The sequence below is a fragment of the Capsella rubella genome, unplaced genomic scaffold (genome assembly GCF_000375325.1).
Source record: "Capsella rubella cultivar Monte Gargano unplaced genomic scaffold, Caprub1_0 scaffold_8, whole genome shotgun sequence".
In the NCBI taxonomy this organism is placed as follows: domain Eukaryota; kingdom Viridiplantae; phylum Streptophyta; class Magnoliopsida; order Brassicales; family Brassicaceae; genus Capsella; species Capsella rubella.
This window is the reverse complement of record NW_006238916.1, coordinates 8,681,019-8,697,715: the sequence shown is the minus strand read 5'-3', so window position 1 is coordinate 8,697,715 and position 16,697 is coordinate 8,681,019. Positions and strand designations below refer to the sequence as shown.

Below are 16,697 nucleotides of genomic sequence, written 5' to 3'. Positions count from 1 at the left end.
AGGATTAGAAAAATTCAGTTAATTAATAACAATAAAGGAACATAAAATTTTGGTCTTTTAATTAACTCATTAAACATTTACCTATTTTATCATAAAAACTATTAACTAACTTAGTAGACATTTAATTTTATCAAAAATTCTTTTCACCCAACAAGAGGATATTAATATAATAAAGGACTATGCAAATATAACAAGAGACGATAGACTTATAATAAATCTATATTCAGAAAAATCGCACATCTATGTCTATATCTATGGAGTATTGTAAAAGTTTAAATTTAAATTTCATTTGACCTGAGAGGATATTTTTAAGCTTTAATATGAACAACATCAATTGTACATGATTCAATATCCCACCATTGAACCATACCAAATTTTGAACAGACCGAACCAAACCAAATCGAGAAATCGGTCCCAGTCGAAAGAGTTAGGTATGAGTTTCAAAGTTAAAGTGATAGCTTTTTAAGTTCTGATCCTAAAAGAGGGCAAAAAGAGAGTACAAGGGCCAAAGGCCCAAAACTAACAGAATAAAACACCCACCTAAATCGCTTTGATCCAATTTACAGCAACAAACCAGTTTCTCACGTTAGACCAAAGCTGTAACTGCTTCTGCTCTCAAACCACAAATCTTCTTTTAGCAGAAAAAAAAAAAAAAAAAAAAAGAAGCTCAACTCTTGAAAAAGAAGAAACCATCAAAAGGGTTTCTCTCCAGGGAGATATGAAGGAGAACCCCATTCCACTTGGTTCTTCTTTCTATTAAAGATTCCACTTAGATTCGGCAATAGCACTTTCTTTGAATACACAGAAGTTTTTGTCTTCTCCAATTTGTTATGGACAGGTTTATGCTTGGGAGCTTTGTAAAGTTGTTGCGGTGATGATTCAGTGGTCATCTTCATCTCAGCTTCTGCTAGAATCCTTGTCGCCGCTTCCTCTGCTTTCTTCTGATCTCGTTCACGCCATCTCCTGAGTTCTCCTTCAACAGCTTTCTTAGCAGCATCCGCCATAGCTGCTTTCTTCAAGGCTTCTTCTGTTGCAGTCTTGAGCTTCTTAATCTCCTCTTGTGTTGTCTCTAACTTCTTCAGTGTTTCGTTTTCGCTAGCTTTCACTGCTTCCACCTGAGCCAATGCAGCAGCCACTTTCATTTCCGCTAATTTATCGAACACCTCAGCTCTCTTGCTCAGTGACTTAAACTCCTCTTGAGACAGTGTGATGCTCTGAGATCCAGACTCAGATGAAGTCGAGTTACGTGCAGCTTTGGTTTTTTCAGAAATAGACTTGATCTGTTCAAGCGCCTTTGCCTCGTCAGCTTTTGCTTCTTCGGCTTCATCTAAAGCGACCCTTAGATGTAGCTCTGATTCTTCATGAGCCAGATGTGCTGTCTCCGCTTCCTTCATTAACTCATCAGCTTTGTTTCTCATTTCCTCAGCTTCCCGTCGAGCAGTTTCGGTCTCTGAAGATATCTGATTGATGGTTAACATCATATCCTCCAAAGCAGCCTTCGCTTTAGATTCCTCTGCAACACAATCTTCTAGCTCACTTTTACCTCTGGTAAGCTTCTGATGAAGATCTCCAGCCACAGATTCAATTTCAGCCTCCTTCGCTTCAACTTCACTGTGCTCCGTCTTCACATTCTTCAGTTCTGCTTTAAGAGATTCCACTAACTCTTGCAAAGACTTCTCTTCTTCCACAAGTTTCTCAAGTAAAACCTTTGCTTCATTCAACTCCAAACTCACACCATTAACGGAATCCATATCAGATGCTTTCGCAGTCTCCATTTGCTTCTGCAGCTCATCAATCTCGTTATACGTCTCTGTCAACTGCACTTCAAGCTTTTTTGCAAATTCAGGGTCAAACTCGTTCTTCAAAGCGAGTGATTTCTTGGCAGATTCTTCCATGCCAGCTTTATACGAGTGCTGCTGAATCTCCTTCTCTGCAAATATCTTAGATTGTTCTTTCCGGGCTTGAGAAGATGCAAGCTTCGTCTGTTCAACTGATTCATTAACAGCTGCGATTTCATTTTTTAGCAACTCAATCTTCTCAGAATGAACTTTAGTCACTTCCTTAGCTTCCTCTACTTTACTTAAAGCAACAGTCTTTGTTTCCAAAATCTCATTTGAAACCTGACGGATTTTTCTCAGCTCTTGCTTTGCCGTATCAAGTTCCTTACATACCGCTTCATACTGTTCCATATCCTGAATCTGAGCATCACTACTACTAGACACAGAAACATTACCCGGTTTCGCTTCTTTGATTTGACTCTTAGCAGCTTCAGTCGCTTTATTTGCAGAATCTCTTGACTCATTAACCGCTTCAAGCTTACGAGTAAGTTCATCAACAGTTCTTTTAGCCCATTCAAGCTCATTCAACGCTTGCTCTCTGACAGTTTCTGCATTCTTAAGCTGTTCCTTCAACTTATTCAACTCTTTCTGAGCCAAGTGTAGCTCTGTTTGTTTCACCAAAATTTTCTGCAAACCAACCACAAACACAATTCAGATTAGAAAACCTCTTAAACACAAACTGCTAATGAATCAAATCAAAAATACCTCAGCAGATTGAGGACTAGGTTTCCGAATAGCCGGTTTCTCTTTCTCAGCAGAGAAAGCAGCTTCACCGAAAAGGTTAACCGCATCTTTAACAGATTGAAAAGGAGCACTTGTGTCAATCTCTCCAACCTCCACAACCGGAGAGGAATCAGAAGAATCTCTACGTCCCTTCTTAGCAACCATTTTGCATCTTCTTTCTTTAATAGTCTATAAAATCAAGATTCACTACCTGATACAGGAGACATACACACACAGAGATAGAGTTCAAAATCATTTTGTTTCCAATTACTAATGAATCCATTAATAGAAGATTAAGCAAATTAAGTAATATCAAACAGTAAACACACACATACACGGAATAAACCAAACCCTAAGAGCATGTTATTAAGGAAAAGATTAACTAAACGAAGACCAAAGATAGTACTTTTAATTTGATCAGCTTAAACACAATCAACTAAATTTGGGATAGATTCTATAAATCAAAGAGGCGAAACGAGAATATATTTGAGCTTCTCTTCCACCGACGGAGTAATCGTCAAAACAAGCGATGGGTGACCAAAAATTTTCGATTTCGTACCTGATCTTTCCGGTTTGAAATTTATCGTTTTTCAGAGTCGAAAACGAAAACCCAGAAACGTGAAATCGAAACCGCGCCAATGAAATAATCTTAAAAGGAGCGATTTTTATTTTTTTCTTTCTCAGGGAGAGAAAAGACGATCGGAGGAAAAAAGAAAACGTCAATCAGAAAACGATATCTCCGGTCTTGACGGCGATGAATACAAATCAAAAAGGGGGAAAAAAAAGATTTGAGCTTTGAAGGAGATGAAGTTTTGAAATTTCTTCTGTAAATCAGAGAAGAAGAGCAAAGTCAGTGGCGAGGAGAGAGAAAGAAAAAAAAGGAAGAGACAGAGAGGAGAGAGAGAAGTGTATTTGGTTGACAAATGGCAGTTTTTTATTGGTCATCGGTAAACCTAATTGTTTGATTTATTTTTTAATTTTATTTGTGACATCAATTCTTATATTTATATCTGGACGGTGTGTAAATATAACTTTTTAAATCTTCTTTTTACTTTAAATGGTAGCATAATTTGTCAATAATAAAGAATCCATGCAACAAGTATACTAAAGATTATTATCAAGTTAAAGGTGAGAAATTAAGTATGTAGTATAATTAACTAATATGATATATCTGGCCTATATCCCACATAATAATGAGAAACTTTATGCAAAATTCAGAAAAATTAAATGGGAGATTGATTGATATGGGCAAAAAAATGAAAACTATTTGGCACGTGAACTAGACGACATGTAAGGCTAAAAAGATAGACCAAATTATTCATTCATTTTGCTATGTGTATAGAGCTCTTGACTGACTATTCAAAAAATGGGCCAAGGCTTCCCTCCAAGGATGATGATGATCATATTGACAATGATTTATTATTGTACTTGTGTGTGTATATTTATCACATTTATTACCAAACATGTATAGAAAAATCTCTCTCTCTCTCTGTCTTCGTTGTTGTAATTATTAAACTTCCTTCAATTAACTTATAAGATAACCAAAGAGGCCATGTTCATCCCTAACCTTGTAAGAGTTGTTAACATTTGATAATAATAAAAAATACCAACTTTTGTATTCAAAAATTAGGTGAAAACATAATTAAACAACGCATCGATTTCGTTATTTCGTTAATATACTCTCTTAATGGCGATGATGAGTGATGACAATGGCCAAATCCTGCCATTTGTTCAACTAATGCGTCGATTTCATCTCCGTCTTCAAGCTCTAGCTGTAATATAATCCCTTTCTTTGATTCATATATAATTGGGAGTATTTCTTATTAACCAATTAATATATAATAATGAATAAATAGCAAATACTGTATATACCTCATTGGGAGTTTGATTGGGTTTGATCCTAATTCCATCGAAGTGGAACCTAAAAACTGACATATCTTGTCCAACTTTGTCGGAATAAGCTTGCATCATCGTACGGAGCTCAACGTCCCTCTTAATCCGGAAGTACACACATATGTCGTCCTGTTTAATTTGTTACTTGTTAATCTTTTTTAAATGGCTCTAGCTAGAGCGGTTAATCAATTTTCAAAGCAACCTTAGCAAGATATTCATTCTAACTAAGTACCTGGCTTTTGATCTTGACGGAGATATGAGACGACGGCACAAACGGTTTCTTCTCAGCCGCCGACATTTTCACTTTCTCTTCCGACGGTTGGATTGCTCTAAACTCTGATATAATTAAGTTACATGCAATACATATATATACATATATACACACACTAAGAGAAGAACTTTGACTGATTAAATATGAATCTTTTAGTTTTCCGTTCCTGATCTCTTTGTTTATCGTGGGAATTGATGAGTTTCTTCAACAACACAGTTGATAGTTACGACTTACGATCATCACAAACTTTTATGCACCCTTTCCGATTTCTTTCCTTTTGTTTTTTGTAATTTTTGACTGAGAAAGAAACTAAAAACCATATTTTAATTTCAGAAGCGATTGGAAAACATAATAATATCTACACTTCATACAAAATGTTTACATTATTGGTTTCAGATTCACAAGTTCACTGAACTATCTCCAGTAGATTATAAGGACTTTAGCTATATAATCCAGTATGGGTTTAGTAAATAAGCCCATCAAGATTCCCAATACCAATGTGTCATGTTTGTGTTTTGTATGCTTATTATTGTGTGTATCAAGTTCTTGTTTGTTTTCATTATTTTCTTTAAATTAAATATTATAATTATCTTTCTTCTTTTTTTTGGGTCCAAATATTATAAATATCTTCCATTTTCTTATTTTCATGATTTTTGTTTTCCATCATCTATTTAATTATTGTTGACTTTGGTTTCAATTTTTCTTCATATATGATGTGTTTTCACTTTTAGGTTGACTAGTTCCTTTTTTATTTTACGTTCTTATATATCCTTTCTACGTACATCGGTACATGGTAAAAGGTAATGATGTAACTTTTTGATTTACTAAAGAGGAAAAACAAAAAATGGAGCACCACATAATATACTAAAAAATCAAGGATAAAAAACACCATAAAACTTGAAAACCAAGACACCATTACATATAGACACAGTAACTGTGTTTTTTTTTTCTTTTTTCTTTTCTGGTTTTCCAATAAAGTTGCAACACGATTTTACAGCATTTTTATAAGAACAAACGACTTCAAAGAAGTAGGAATCATAATCGTGATACTAAAAGGGGGAAGCTCCAAATCATCTTAGGAACCATTTTTTTTTTTTTTTTGTGTAGGTAATTTCAAGAAAGACAATAAAACATAAAAGAACATTGCTTTAGATGTGTAAGCAGTGTGACTTTGTTTTTGGGGCAGCAACCAAATCCATCTTTGTTGTGTCTGTCAAGAGTCCACAGCTGGAGACTGCATGCAGCAGAGCCATTTTTTCTGAAACCAAAGAAAGAGTCCATTTTGTGTGACACTGGATCAATACTTCAAGTTAAGGAGATAAAGATGAAAATGAAATTGAAGAGGAAGAAGAAACTTACCGGCTGAGGTTTACTGGGATCTCCTCCTCCAGACTTAACATGACCCTCGGTGGATTTACCGGGTGATCCGGGTTTGCCACCAGTCTTTTTCTCATCCCTAGCTTTGTTGAATATCACTGTGAAACCCTCTGCTGATGCTGGATCATTCACATCCCATTCACCAAATTTCGGCAAGGGACGACCTTTGTCCTGTTGTTCATATAAAAACCACATAGTCAAACCAAAAATATCAAGAAGCAAGCTCAACCTCAAACTCAATGTGTAACCCTTCGTGCCAATTATATTACATTCACCGTGGATATTCACACTAAACTCTAAACTAATGAAAAAAGAAGAACAACATCCGATTAAAGAACTGATAAAGGCATAACCTTTCTTTATTGTAAGCCAAGCAAGTCTTAGGTTGGAGCAAACACAGAAGTAGAAGAAAAGCATCAAGCGAGTAAATACGAGTGAGTAGTTAACTTTTTATCAAGTATCAGGATAATGGTTTGTACAATTATCCCAAACTAATCATATTTCCATTTTTCAGCAAACAATATACACCACAAGTCAAAAAGATTACCAAAACCAAACCAGAAGAAAGTTTCTTAAAGTTCCTATCAACTTTATTATCCATGTAATTAGGTGAGAAAATGATACAACCAAAGTTTGAAACTAGTGGGATATTCAGTTTTGTCTCTAAATAAGCAAACAAATCCACAAGGCAAGAAGATCTCTTGCTTGTCCATAAACAATGCCACACAACATTCATGCCTCTTTCACTATCTAATGATTCAAAGAACAATCTCTCAAAAAAAGAAGATAAGTTAACACAAGACAACAACAACTTTTTTTTGCATAAAATCCTTATTTCATATCAAATCCAAAATCATAAACTCAAAATCTAAGCTGAAAGAGAAATCAATCCCTTCAAAACATCAAAATCTAAGCTTTAAGTCAATCAAATTCAGGAAAAAAGTTCAAAACTTAAATAAAACACGAGATCCAGAATAAGGATGATCAGATTCATCAAGAAGACAATAAGCTAATCAGAATCACAATTTCACATCTGATGTTTATTTAATCCACATATCTAAGATTCAGCGGAATTAAAAGAAATAACAAAAACCCTCCAATCAAAATGATAATCAACATAGCATCATCTAACTCTCCAAACAGAAAACCAAACTAAAATTCTCAAAAACCATACAAATCGAATTCAAAACTGTTCTCAAGCATATACATAAACCAAACAGGGGAAACCAAAAAAAAAAAAAAACCTTTTTCAAAAAGGAGATTTAAAAACGTACCGACATGGCGTCTGCAGAAAGGAGAAAGATTTATCCCAAGGAAAAAGGAGAAATAGCTCAGAGAAAGAGAAGCCGCCGAGAAAACCAAGGAAAGTGAGAGGAAAAATATTTTTGATCGGAGAACAAGAGAGAGAATCTGGGAGAAGACGAAGAAAAATAAAAAGAGAGACTTTTTTTTTCAGTTTTTTCTCTCTTTTTTATTTTCCTTTTTTTTTCTTTTGTTTCCTTTCTTTCTAAAAATTCTTTTTTGCTTCTTCTTTATTATAACTCGGTGCGGTGTCTGTAACGGTTTATATAAACGGAGTTAGACCTCAAGTGACGTGAATGTCTTTGGTTTTTCTAACGGAGAGATGAGCTGGCTGACGACTGTTAATAGAGAGAGAGCATATATGTTGGTTCAGACCGATGCAAAGCAAGTGACTTGCTGGCACTGTTTTGTCTTTTTCCATTTATTAATTCTCTCTTTTTATTTTCAGCTAATAAAAAGCGTATTTATTAATTCTAATTTAATGAGTTAAAATTTATAAACCGTACTACAAGCTGAATAGTATCAATTTTGCTAATCTGAAACGTTTTTTTTTTCTTTTTTTTTTTTTTGTCAAATTATCAAACTAGTTGTGCATTGTTATTAGAAATTAGTCTAATCAAGTGGCCGATTTTTTTAATAAAATTATTAGTCTTTTTCCTAACAACGATTGTTGTTTGACAAAAATTCTTAATCCGTCATCACTCGTCTACCAATTTTTACCAAAAGAGTATATCTTTAGTCCACTTGCATGTATTAATTGATTTTAATTATAACTTGTTACAATAAACAATATGGATTTGGTGAATTTTATAATTATTGTTTTGCTGATTATCAGCTGCGACAATTTGTTCAAATAGGTGTAACCTAATTTTGTATAATACTCACTCTAATGATCTAAACATGTTACATATTTGTATGTAAAATAAAAATTGTTAGTAGACTAACAGACAATCAACACATTTAAACATATAATAATGTATGTGTTACAGGAGAGGCTCACGAGTGGGTACTGCAAAATGGAACATATCCAGTGATGCAATCTGACGAACTGTTAGATTCTGTCTGCATCAAGAGATCCCATCAGACACCATCCCAACACAACAACTAGTTTCTCTCGTTGTTCCGACATTCATCGAAAAAAAAATCCTCAAAGACACAGAAGACGCTTTCTTTTATTTGTTGCTTCCATGGCTCTGCATCATGTTTCTCTGAACTATTATCTGAATTGGTTTTGGTGAAGTCCAGATTGATTACAGGTGAATTCAGCACATGATTTGACAACACAGATCCAGCTATTAAGAGCTTGTTCCCCCCTCCCCTGCTTTGTCTCTGTAAAGAAAAGAAAAATTGTAAGAAACGAGCAAGCAAACAAACAAACAAGAACTTTAATGCAAGTGGCGTAAGACAGCGTTTATAAACCCACCTGGAAGTTTAAGAGATTCAATCAAAGTCTCCTGATAGTTTTTTGAGTTGTATTTGTCAGAGAAAGGAGCCAGTAATGGTGCAGCTTCACTGTCTTGCTTGTCTTGTTCTGTATAACGGTACAAGCTTTAATGTTTAAGCTTCTGGAACTGACTGGCACTCACACCAAGAACTATCAATGAAACAAGAGAGAACAAAATTATCACTATGATCCATAATATACTGCCAGTCAGAGAGGAGAAGAATGAGTAAGATGCATACTGTGAATCAGACAAAGCAGTTCCTTCAGAGAACATTACTCTGCATATCCAGCTCTTTAGGGCGATAAACTGCACGATATCATCTGAAAAAGTAGAAAACACATTAAATAAAAACACAATATATGAAATTCAGAAAAATAATTAAACATAAGGATTAAGAACAAACCGTGTTACAGAGACGCCGATGATTGAGAAAAGCATCAACACTCATTTGCATAGGAAAGTTGATCATATGATTACTGTTATAGCTTGTCCTGATGTTATCTCTTCATGTTAGTTTGCAAGGTCTTCAGCTTCTCCATGACCACTGTCAAGGTTTTGCGTAAATCTTGTGAAACGCTCGTGGATGTTATGAATCCTCTAGCAAGTAAATCTTTCAGGATGATATCAGTCCCAGAAATGTTGGTTTCTCGGGAAAGTATTCCACTGATGAGAGCTTTGTAGGTGGTCGCATTAGCTAATAATCCATCTTGTTTCATCTCTTCATAGAGTTCACATGCAACTGCCATATCACCTTTAGCACATAGTCCAGAAATCAATACATTGTACGACACAAGATCAAGCTTCAGCCCACAATTGCTCATGACGTCTCTCAGTTCCAAGGCCTTTGTGACATCACCATTCTTGCAAAACATGTGCATTAGAGTAGTGAAACTAGCAATAGTCGGAACCAACTTCATTTTCAGCATAGACTGAAGAAGCAGCATAGATTCGTCAGCCTTGCCGCATTTTGCAAGCGCTCTCACCATTGCACTCTCAGCTACATTAACCGGACATATCTTGCGTGCTATCATCTCATCCTTCAGCATAAATGCAGTCTTTATATCTCCCACTCTACAAAGACCGTTAAGGAGACCAATGTATTTGCGACATTCGGGAGATAGACCTTGCTTCGACATTTCGTGCAAAAACATGCAAGACTCCTGGAATCTGTGGTTCCTGTTGAGGATGCTTACGATGGCTTCACAAGTATTTTTATCAGGGGCGATTCCCAAAATGCTCATGACATTAACCAGATCAAACGCCCAGTTGATCTCTCCATTTGCACAACACTTGGAGATTAGCATGTTGAACGTATACCTATCAACTTCAAAACCTCGACATATGAATGCTTTCAAAAATTTAAGACCAATCTCCAACATGTTGGATTCACATATCCCAAGGATAAGAGAGTGGCATGTGAGCTTGTCAGGTACAATGCCACTCCATATCATGGATCTATACAGCATAAAGCTCGTTGATACGTTTTTCCTCTTTGAATACCCATGCAATAGAATATTGTAGGTAGTCAGATTAGGACCTCGATTTTGGTTCCCCATCTCAAAAAGTAGGTCATGTGTCCTCTCTATTCTCCTCATCCTTGAGTAACCGTCAATCATTATATTTGTTGTAACAGTATCAGGGGTAAGGCCAAGCTTAGCCATCTGCTCCAGAAAATAAAAACCAGTCTTCCATTGGCCGGCCTTGAACATACCATCCACAAAACAGGTATACATCACCTTGTTGGGAAGTAAATTACCTCGAGCTTCAGCTTCCTTAGCAAATAGTATGGCAATAACAGTCTTACCCTGCCTACACAACCCAGAAATAAGACTGGTATATGTATAACTGTCAGGCAGAATGCTTCGCTGCACCATCTCATCAAAAAGTGAGACAGCCTTGTCCAAGTTCCCTGATTTACACATCGTAGTGAGTAGTGTGTTGTACATTACAGTATCAACAGCTGCAGGAACATCATGTAGACTTTTAAGAAACTTCTCTCCCTGTCTCAAATGCCCACCTTTGCATAATCCCTTGAGCAGACTACCATATGTGAAGAACGTTGGGTGATGACCTACTTTGGTCATCTCATCAAATATAGAGAACGCTTTTAGCCCTTCACCCAAGCTTCCATACCCATTGATAAGACAATCAAAGCTAACTGCGTTAGGAAGAATACCATCACTTGTCATGCAACGCATAAATTCTTCTGCCTCACACACTTTACCAGCTTTACATAGTGAAGTGATAAGTACATTTATCGTGAAATGGTTTGGGGTATGGCCCTCGAGGATCATAGCTTCATAAATTCTTAATGCTTCCTTTAAGCATCCCATCCTGCAACAGTTGTATATCAGGGTCGAGTAGATGATGCCATTTGGACTAAGACCAGCTCGGTAAATTCTACATACTATCTCCATAGCTGATTTCAACCTCCCCACCTTGAAACATCCATTTATAAGAGCAGAGTATGTGATAATATCAGGCTGAATACCATCTTTTCTCATTTCATTAAGCATAACAACTGCTTCATTCAAAACCCCATTTTTGCATAACCCATCAATCATTCCAGTGTATGTTATTCGCCCAACAGAGACCCCATTTCTCTTCATTCTCATGTAAAAGCCTCTTGCTAGGTCAAACTCTGCATTTTTGCACAACCCATCTAAAAGTACACTATAGCTAACTTCAGTAGGTATAAGACCTTGTGCTTCCATCCTATAAAACATCTTCAAAGCCTCTTTAAAGTTTCCCTCGCTAATGTGTCCATCAATCAAAGCATTGAAAGTAACATGATTCGGGGAAAGTCCAAAGGTTAACATCTCGTTCAAAAGTTGACGAGCAATGAGCACCTTTCCTTCATTAGAAAAACCATTAATAAGCGTATTGTACGTGACTTCGTTGGGGTAAATCATCCTCTTCCTCATATCCCTCAGCAACAAATAACCTTTGGCACTTCTATTGTTTCTGCACAAATCGTGGATAAGCATATTATATGTACAGACATCAGTGTCAATCCCTTTTGACTTCATGTGATCGATAAGATCAATAGCCGCTTTGAATCTTCCCTTTTTACAATACCAATGGAGCACAGTATTGTATGTAACTATCGTTGGGGGATAACCACTCTTCTCCATCCTTTCCATGAGATAACACGACTTCTTAAAGCTTCCTTCAGCGCAGAGAACATTAATTAGTATATTGAAGGTAGCTACATCAGGACAAATCTTTCTCTTAAGCATTTCCTTCAAGAGAGACCAGACTGACATATCCCCACCACTCTTTACGATGGAACCTAGCATTGTATTACAAGTATGTACAGAAGGATTGAACCCATAAAGACCCATCAAGCGAAATATTTCCAGAGAATCTTGAATCATTCCTTCTCTCAAGTATACTCTAATCAAAATGTCGAAAACCGAAGGGTTCGAATTGCAAAGCCGGTATGTGGCCATCAAAGCACCAAAAACAAGGCTTGATTTACCACTCATCCAAGTTAACTCCTTCAAGATGTGCCTTGCAGGGTCATACATTCTAGCTCTAACTAATATATGTGTAGTAATAGAAAACAGCTGAACAATATGGTCATTCTCCAAACCGGGCTGCTTAACTACCCATTTAAGAAACTTCAAAGCCAGCTTCCCATGAACTGGTCTAAGACGAGCCTGTCTATAATCCATATGATTCAGAGACCCCCAACGGTCAATTGTAAGAATGTTATATATGCTCTTCTCCATATCAAGTCCTGTTCCATAGACCCCAAAAAGCTCAAATCTTTAGCAAAACCAAACTAGAAGATTCAGGAAAAGAAAACATATAGGACTCCAAATTCACCAAAGTGTTCACTCTAATGTTTTAAAAACTGAATTCTGACACCTCTAGAAATACATGTGCAGCTTCAGTTGAATTATAATAACTCTGGAAAAACAATAAGAACACGAAGCAACCAAATAAAGAAGATGGACTCACCAGAGACACCAAATGCTCCGTGAGAAGTATAATCATCTCGTTTCGAATGTTTCACAGCGCCGCCGCAAGAAAACCCAACTCGAGAGAAACATCCAAATTTTGAAAAACTGAGACGCAACAGAGAGATTGCTCCATTTCTGTGAGAAATTAAACTCGAGAAACCAGACATGGCTGCTTCTAACACACAGTCAATTCAAAATCGTTTCGCCTTCCTCTCTGCGTTGTTTCCCCTCTCTCTCTGCAGAAGCTGGAAGCGTAGCTGGGCCAAAAGTTAGAGAGGCCCGTTTGATATTAAATGGGCCTCTTAATGTAAGCCTATAACACTCGAATCGTGTCAGTCTAAATCAGCACGTGCCTAATTTCGACGTAACAAAACAGTGGGTCTTCGTAAATAGCGAGATCTATAATGTTAACGGACGGCTGAGATCAAACAACAAGAGCGTAGGTGTAGTTGAGCTGTCGATGACGACTTAAAGTTTTGCCTTGTTCATTTAGGTGAAAGCAACTTCCGACTTTCACGCGTGCGAGATTTTAATTACTCCCTTTTTCTTTTAGCTCAAGCAAAAATATTTTTTTCTCGTTTTCAAGTGATATAATCTAGTTTCTTATTAGAAATTTACAAAACTTATTATTGATTGTATTGTTTTTTTTTTTTTGCCAAAACAAAACTACGAAAAAAAAAGGAAGAGAAAAAATTAAATGTGAAAGCGAAAAGGTAGAGAGTGAAAGGGAGAATCTCTAAGATTGTAGAAACTTCCAGATTCATGACACTAAGTAATCTCAGGGACCATTCTCAGCTTCAATTGTTCAGTCACTCACACTAACCAGTCTCCACCTCTTATCACCGGTTGTAACCTGTAAACTCATTCATACCCTTCGCTATAAATGACAAGTCACGGATCCACCACCGTCACTGCTTACTTACGCCGCACGTCACACAACTCTTTTCTTCTTCTTCTTCTTCTTCTTCTTTCTCTCGGAGAAGAAGATGGAGAAATGTTGACAGAAGAAAGAGAGCACAACCCGGGATTAGCAAAAATACATAGTTTTGCCCTTGTCGGGAGTGTGCTCTCTTTCCTTCTGCCACCATCATTGCGCATTGCGCCTTGTTATGTGAATGTGACCGTGTCCTGAGCGTATGCTATACTCTGATTGCTTCAACAAGGTTTCTTCACTATCAAGTAAGGTACGTAACTTGATCACTCTTTAATGATCTTGAAACTGAGTTTTTTTTTTGCTTTTTCTTATTGCTCTGTGAAACAAATCCAATTTATTCTAGATTCTTAGATGGGTTTATATGAAAACAGAAACCTACTCGTTCAATATATAATCATTGAACCAAAGGATAGTGTTATACAAAATCAAATGAAAAAATTATATATATCTATCAAAATGAAAGAATGCCAAAAGATATACTAAGATACGACGTACACGATACTGTCTCCTTCTTCATCTTCTGAAACAATGTCATCAAGACTAAACCCACAAGAGAAAGACAGTGTAGGTTTCATCTTCGGAAGAGGACTTGGCTCAACCTCGTTGTTAAGTATCTGAAGAACACGTCTCATCGATGGTCTCTCATTACTATTTGGGTGAGCACATTTAAGACCCACAATCAACAGTTTCTTCATCATTTCTTCATCAAACTCACCTTTCAACCTCTCATCTACAGCTTCAACAACTCTTCCTTCACTGTGTAATCTCCATACCCAATCCACTAGATTCACTGTCTTTTGACTCTCTGGTTCTTTATCTATTGGCCTTCTCCCACAAGCTACCTCTAGAATCACCACTCCGTAGCTAAAAGTATCTGTTTTCTCAGTTACAGCGCCGTACTGGAGATACTCTGGTGCCAGATAACCCATTGTGCCAGCGGTCAAAGTTGAGACAGGGCTCTTATTATGCTCCGTGAGTCTGGCCAGACCGAAATCTCCAAGCCTTGCGTTGAAGTTTATGTCAAGCATTATGTTGCTTGTCTTAATGTCTCTATGGACCACCTGCTGCTCACACTCATGGTGAAGGTAAGATAAAGCTGAAGCCAAACCAATAGCTATGTTCAGCCTATGCGACCAGTCAAGAACCACAGCTCCTGTATCTGTTTCCTGATACAGAATCTTATCAAGACTCCCATTAGGCATAAACTCATAGACGAGAAGCAATTCACCTTTCTCATTACACCAACCCTGCAACTGTACAAGATTCTTGTGTCGCAAGCAAGCAATGATGGATAACTCTGCCAAAAACTCGGTTTTGCCTTCGGTTGAGTTATGTCTCGATCGTTTCACAGCAGAGATCGTCCCAGATGAAACAAACATTGCTCTGTAGACATTCCCAAACGCTCCTCTCCCTATGACTCTACTCGAATGAAACCCTTTTGTAGCTGTGTAAAGCTCTCTGTAACTAAACTCTCTCAGACCTGTGATTAGCTCAGTCTTAAGCTCCTTCTCTGCTTTCACACTCTTCCATTTCTTCAAAGTGAAGTACCCAAACACCAAGAGAGCAAAACAGATTAAGATAGGACAAGAAATACCAAGCCCAATAGCAAGATTGTGTCTTTTTCTCCGCTTCTTACTCGGTATAGCCACAGGATCATTCACCACAGAACTATCTGAAACGTTGTGAAGATGATTAGATTTCGATCTAACCGGAAGAAACCCAGAAGTCTTGAAACTCCAATTCTCAATGAGATGAATCTCTGTGCTTCCTTCTGTTGAGCCAGAGAATCCAACATACATCTCACCGTTCAAGAACGGAGAGAGATCAACCTTTACTGATAAAAGAGGCTTCTCCGGCTTCTTCGTTGTGGCAACTGGATCAGTATAGCTCAAGAACACGTTCAACAAACGCAAATCGTTCTTGTAATCGATCCAAGAAGTGATCGATTTGCCGGATTTTAGATCAATCTGAGACGAAATCAAAGGATCCGAGGTCGCGATTGAGTTCAAACTATCAACATCTAAACCAACGTGATTACCGCTCGGATCGTTGAAATGAGGATCCAGTTTCGTATCGAATTCGATAGCGACGAATCGATTCTTCATCGGCTGAGACGAATTAACGAGACCCAAGTAACTACCGGGACTGCCCGAAGTATCGTTGTCATGAGAGAGGAAGAAAGCGAGCCCGTCGCCGGCGGAGGCTGGATCTGGGTTTAAGTTCTGAACAGAGAAGGAGAAGTGAGTAGAGAAAGACGCCGTGGTGTTCGATTCCGGATCGTAGAAACGGATCGGAGTGTTGTATATCACAGTACCGGAGCTCGTATCGGGAACACCTAGCTCTCTCGTGAGTCCGACGACGCCGTTTCGGAGATGCGAATCGCCGAGAAAAGTGAGGTTACGAATCGTGAAGGATTTGAATGCGAAGTTCACGTTGTCGGATGAAACGAAGACTTGTTTCGACATGGATAGTGCTGTTATCCATGTGAAGAAGACCACAACAAGAAGCTTTCTTGAAAGAGACATTAGAGAGAGAGAGAGAAAAGATGACTGTGGTGGGAAAATGGATTCGAATTGGATTATTATGATGAAGAAGGTGAGGGTATATTTGTAATTTGTGTGTGGCAACGGTTATCAAAGACTGGTGATGGATACGGTGTCGTTTTAAGAGTGGGAACAAAAGTGTTCAGGAGCGGGTCGGGTGGGGTTAACATGGACGCAGAATTCTAAACTGACCGTTTTAAATGGCATAGCGCCACCACGTGAACAACAATAGAATATAAATACTCTAGTGTATATGATTGATCATCTCTTTTACTTCATTTATTATTTTATCTGTCTGTTACAATAAACTCAATTTGACTCAAAGAGTAGTGTTGACTGTGTTTACTGTTTTGTAAGCTCACAATACATAACACTGTTATGTATAAACTCTATCCATCACATT

At 37.4% G+C, this 16,697-nt stretch overlaps 5 protein-coding genes across 6 annotated transcripts; all 5 read right to left on the bottom strand.

Annotated features, from left to right (window-relative positions):
• Positions 1–476: 476 nt before the first annotated feature.
• Positions 477–3,392, bottom strand: LOC17877152 (WEB family protein At5g55860). Its single transcript, XM_006280096.2, has 3 exons — positions 3,121–3,392; positions 2,544–2,772; positions 477–2,465 (listed from the first exon to the last, which is right to left on the bottom strand). The coding sequence occupies exons 2-3, from the start codon at positions 2,724–2,726 to the stop codon at positions 693–695; spliced, it is 1,956 nt and encodes a 651-aa protein (XP_006280158.1). The 5' UTR covers positions 2,727–2,772; positions 3,121–3,392; the 3' UTR covers positions 477–692.
• A 788-nt stretch (positions 3,393–4,180) lies between these two features.
• LOC17875652 (putative small ubiquitin-related modifier 7) lies at positions 4,181–4,758 on the bottom strand. Its single transcript, XM_006281261.2, has 3 exons — positions 4,687–4,758; positions 4,434–4,583; positions 4,181–4,333 (listed from the first exon to the last, which is right to left on the bottom strand). The coding sequence occupies exons 1-3, from the start codon at positions 4,750–4,752 to the stop codon at positions 4,181–4,183; spliced, it is 369 nt and encodes a 122-aa protein (XP_006281323.2). The 5' UTR covers positions 4,753–4,758.
• Positions 4,759–5,839: 1,081 nt separating this feature from the next.
• LOC17877295 lies at positions 5,840–7,559 on the bottom strand. The gene is made up of 3 exons (XM_023777689.1): positions 7,377–7,559; positions 6,085–6,273; positions 5,840–5,983 (listed from the first exon to the last, which is right to left on the bottom strand). Exons 1-3 carry the CDS (start codon positions 7,380–7,382, stop codon positions 5,939–5,941), a joined length of 240 nt encoding a protein of 79 aa, XP_023633457.1. The 5' UTR covers positions 7,383–7,559; the 3' UTR covers positions 5,840–5,938.
• Positions 7,560–8,294: 735 nt separating this feature from the next.
• LOC17874868 (pentatricopeptide repeat-containing protein At5g55840) lies at positions 8,295–13,036 on the bottom strand. Of its 2 annotated transcripts, none has more exons than XM_006279852.2 (5): positions 12,816–13,036; positions 9,253–12,591; positions 9,088–9,169; positions 8,828–8,998; positions 8,295–8,733 (listed from the first exon to the last, which is right to left on the bottom strand). In XM_006279852.2, exons 1-2 carry the CDS (start codon positions 12,982–12,984, stop codon positions 9,347–9,349), a joined length of 3,414 nt encoding a protein of 1,137 aa, XP_006279914.1. In that variant the 5' UTR covers positions 12,985–13,036; the 3' UTR covers positions 8,295–8,733; positions 8,828–8,998; positions 9,088–9,169; positions 9,253–9,346. The 2 variants fall into 2 exon arrangements, with proteins under 2 accessions (XP_006279914.1, XP_023633578.1); XM_023777810.1 differs by having other exon boundaries at positions 9,253–12,018.
• A 1,077-nt stretch (positions 13,037–14,113) lies between these two features.
• LOC17875896 (probable L-type lectin-domain containing receptor kinase S.7) lies at positions 14,114–16,406 on the bottom strand. The gene has a single exon (XM_006280056.2). It carries the CDS (start codon positions 16,274–16,276, stop codon positions 14,231–14,233), a length of 2,046 nt encoding a protein of 681 aa, XP_006280118.1. The 5' UTR covers positions 16,277–16,406; the 3' UTR covers positions 14,114–14,230.
• Between the last annotated feature and the right edge of the window lie 291 nt (positions 16,407–16,697).

Bases quoted from the DNA above. Each gene is read 5' to 3' on its own strand.
- LOC17877152 (XM_006280096.2), bottom strand. From the start codon at position 2,726: ATGGTTGCTAAGAAGGGACGTAGAGATTCTTCTGATTCCTCTCCGGTT. The intron at 2,466-2,543 runs GTATTTTTGATT...GTTGGTTTGCAG, and splicing joins CTAGTCCTCAATCTGCTGAG to AAAATTTTGGTGAAACAAAC.
- LOC17875652 (XM_006281261.2), bottom strand. From the start codon at position 4,752: ATGTCGGCGGCTGAGAAGAAACCGTTTGTGCCGTCGTCTCATATCTCC. The intron at 4,584-4,686 runs GTACTTAGTTAG...CAAATTAAACAG, and splicing joins CCGTCAAGATCAAAAGCCAG to GACGACATATGTGTGTACTT. The intron at 4,334-4,433 runs GTATATACAGTA...ATTATATTACAG, and splicing joins CCAATCAAACTCCCAATGAG to CTAGAGCTTGAAGACGGAGA.
- LOC17877295 (XM_023777689.1), bottom strand. The intron at 5,984-6,084 runs GTAAGTTTCTTC...CTTTGGTTTCAG, and splicing joins ATCCCAGTAAACCTCAGCCG to AAAAAATGGCTCTGCTGCAT.
- LOC17874868 (XM_006279852.2), bottom strand. From the start codon at position 12,984: ATGTCTGGTTTCTCGAGTTTAATTTCTCACAGAAATGGAGCAATCTCT. The intron at 12,592-12,815 runs GTGAGTCCATCT...TCTATGGAACAG, and splicing joins CGGAGCATTTGGTGTCTCTG to GACTTGATATGGAGAAGAGC.
- LOC17875896 (XM_006280056.2), bottom strand. From the start codon at position 16,276: ATGTCTCTTTCAAGAAAGCTTCTTGTTGTGGTCTTCTTCACATGGATA.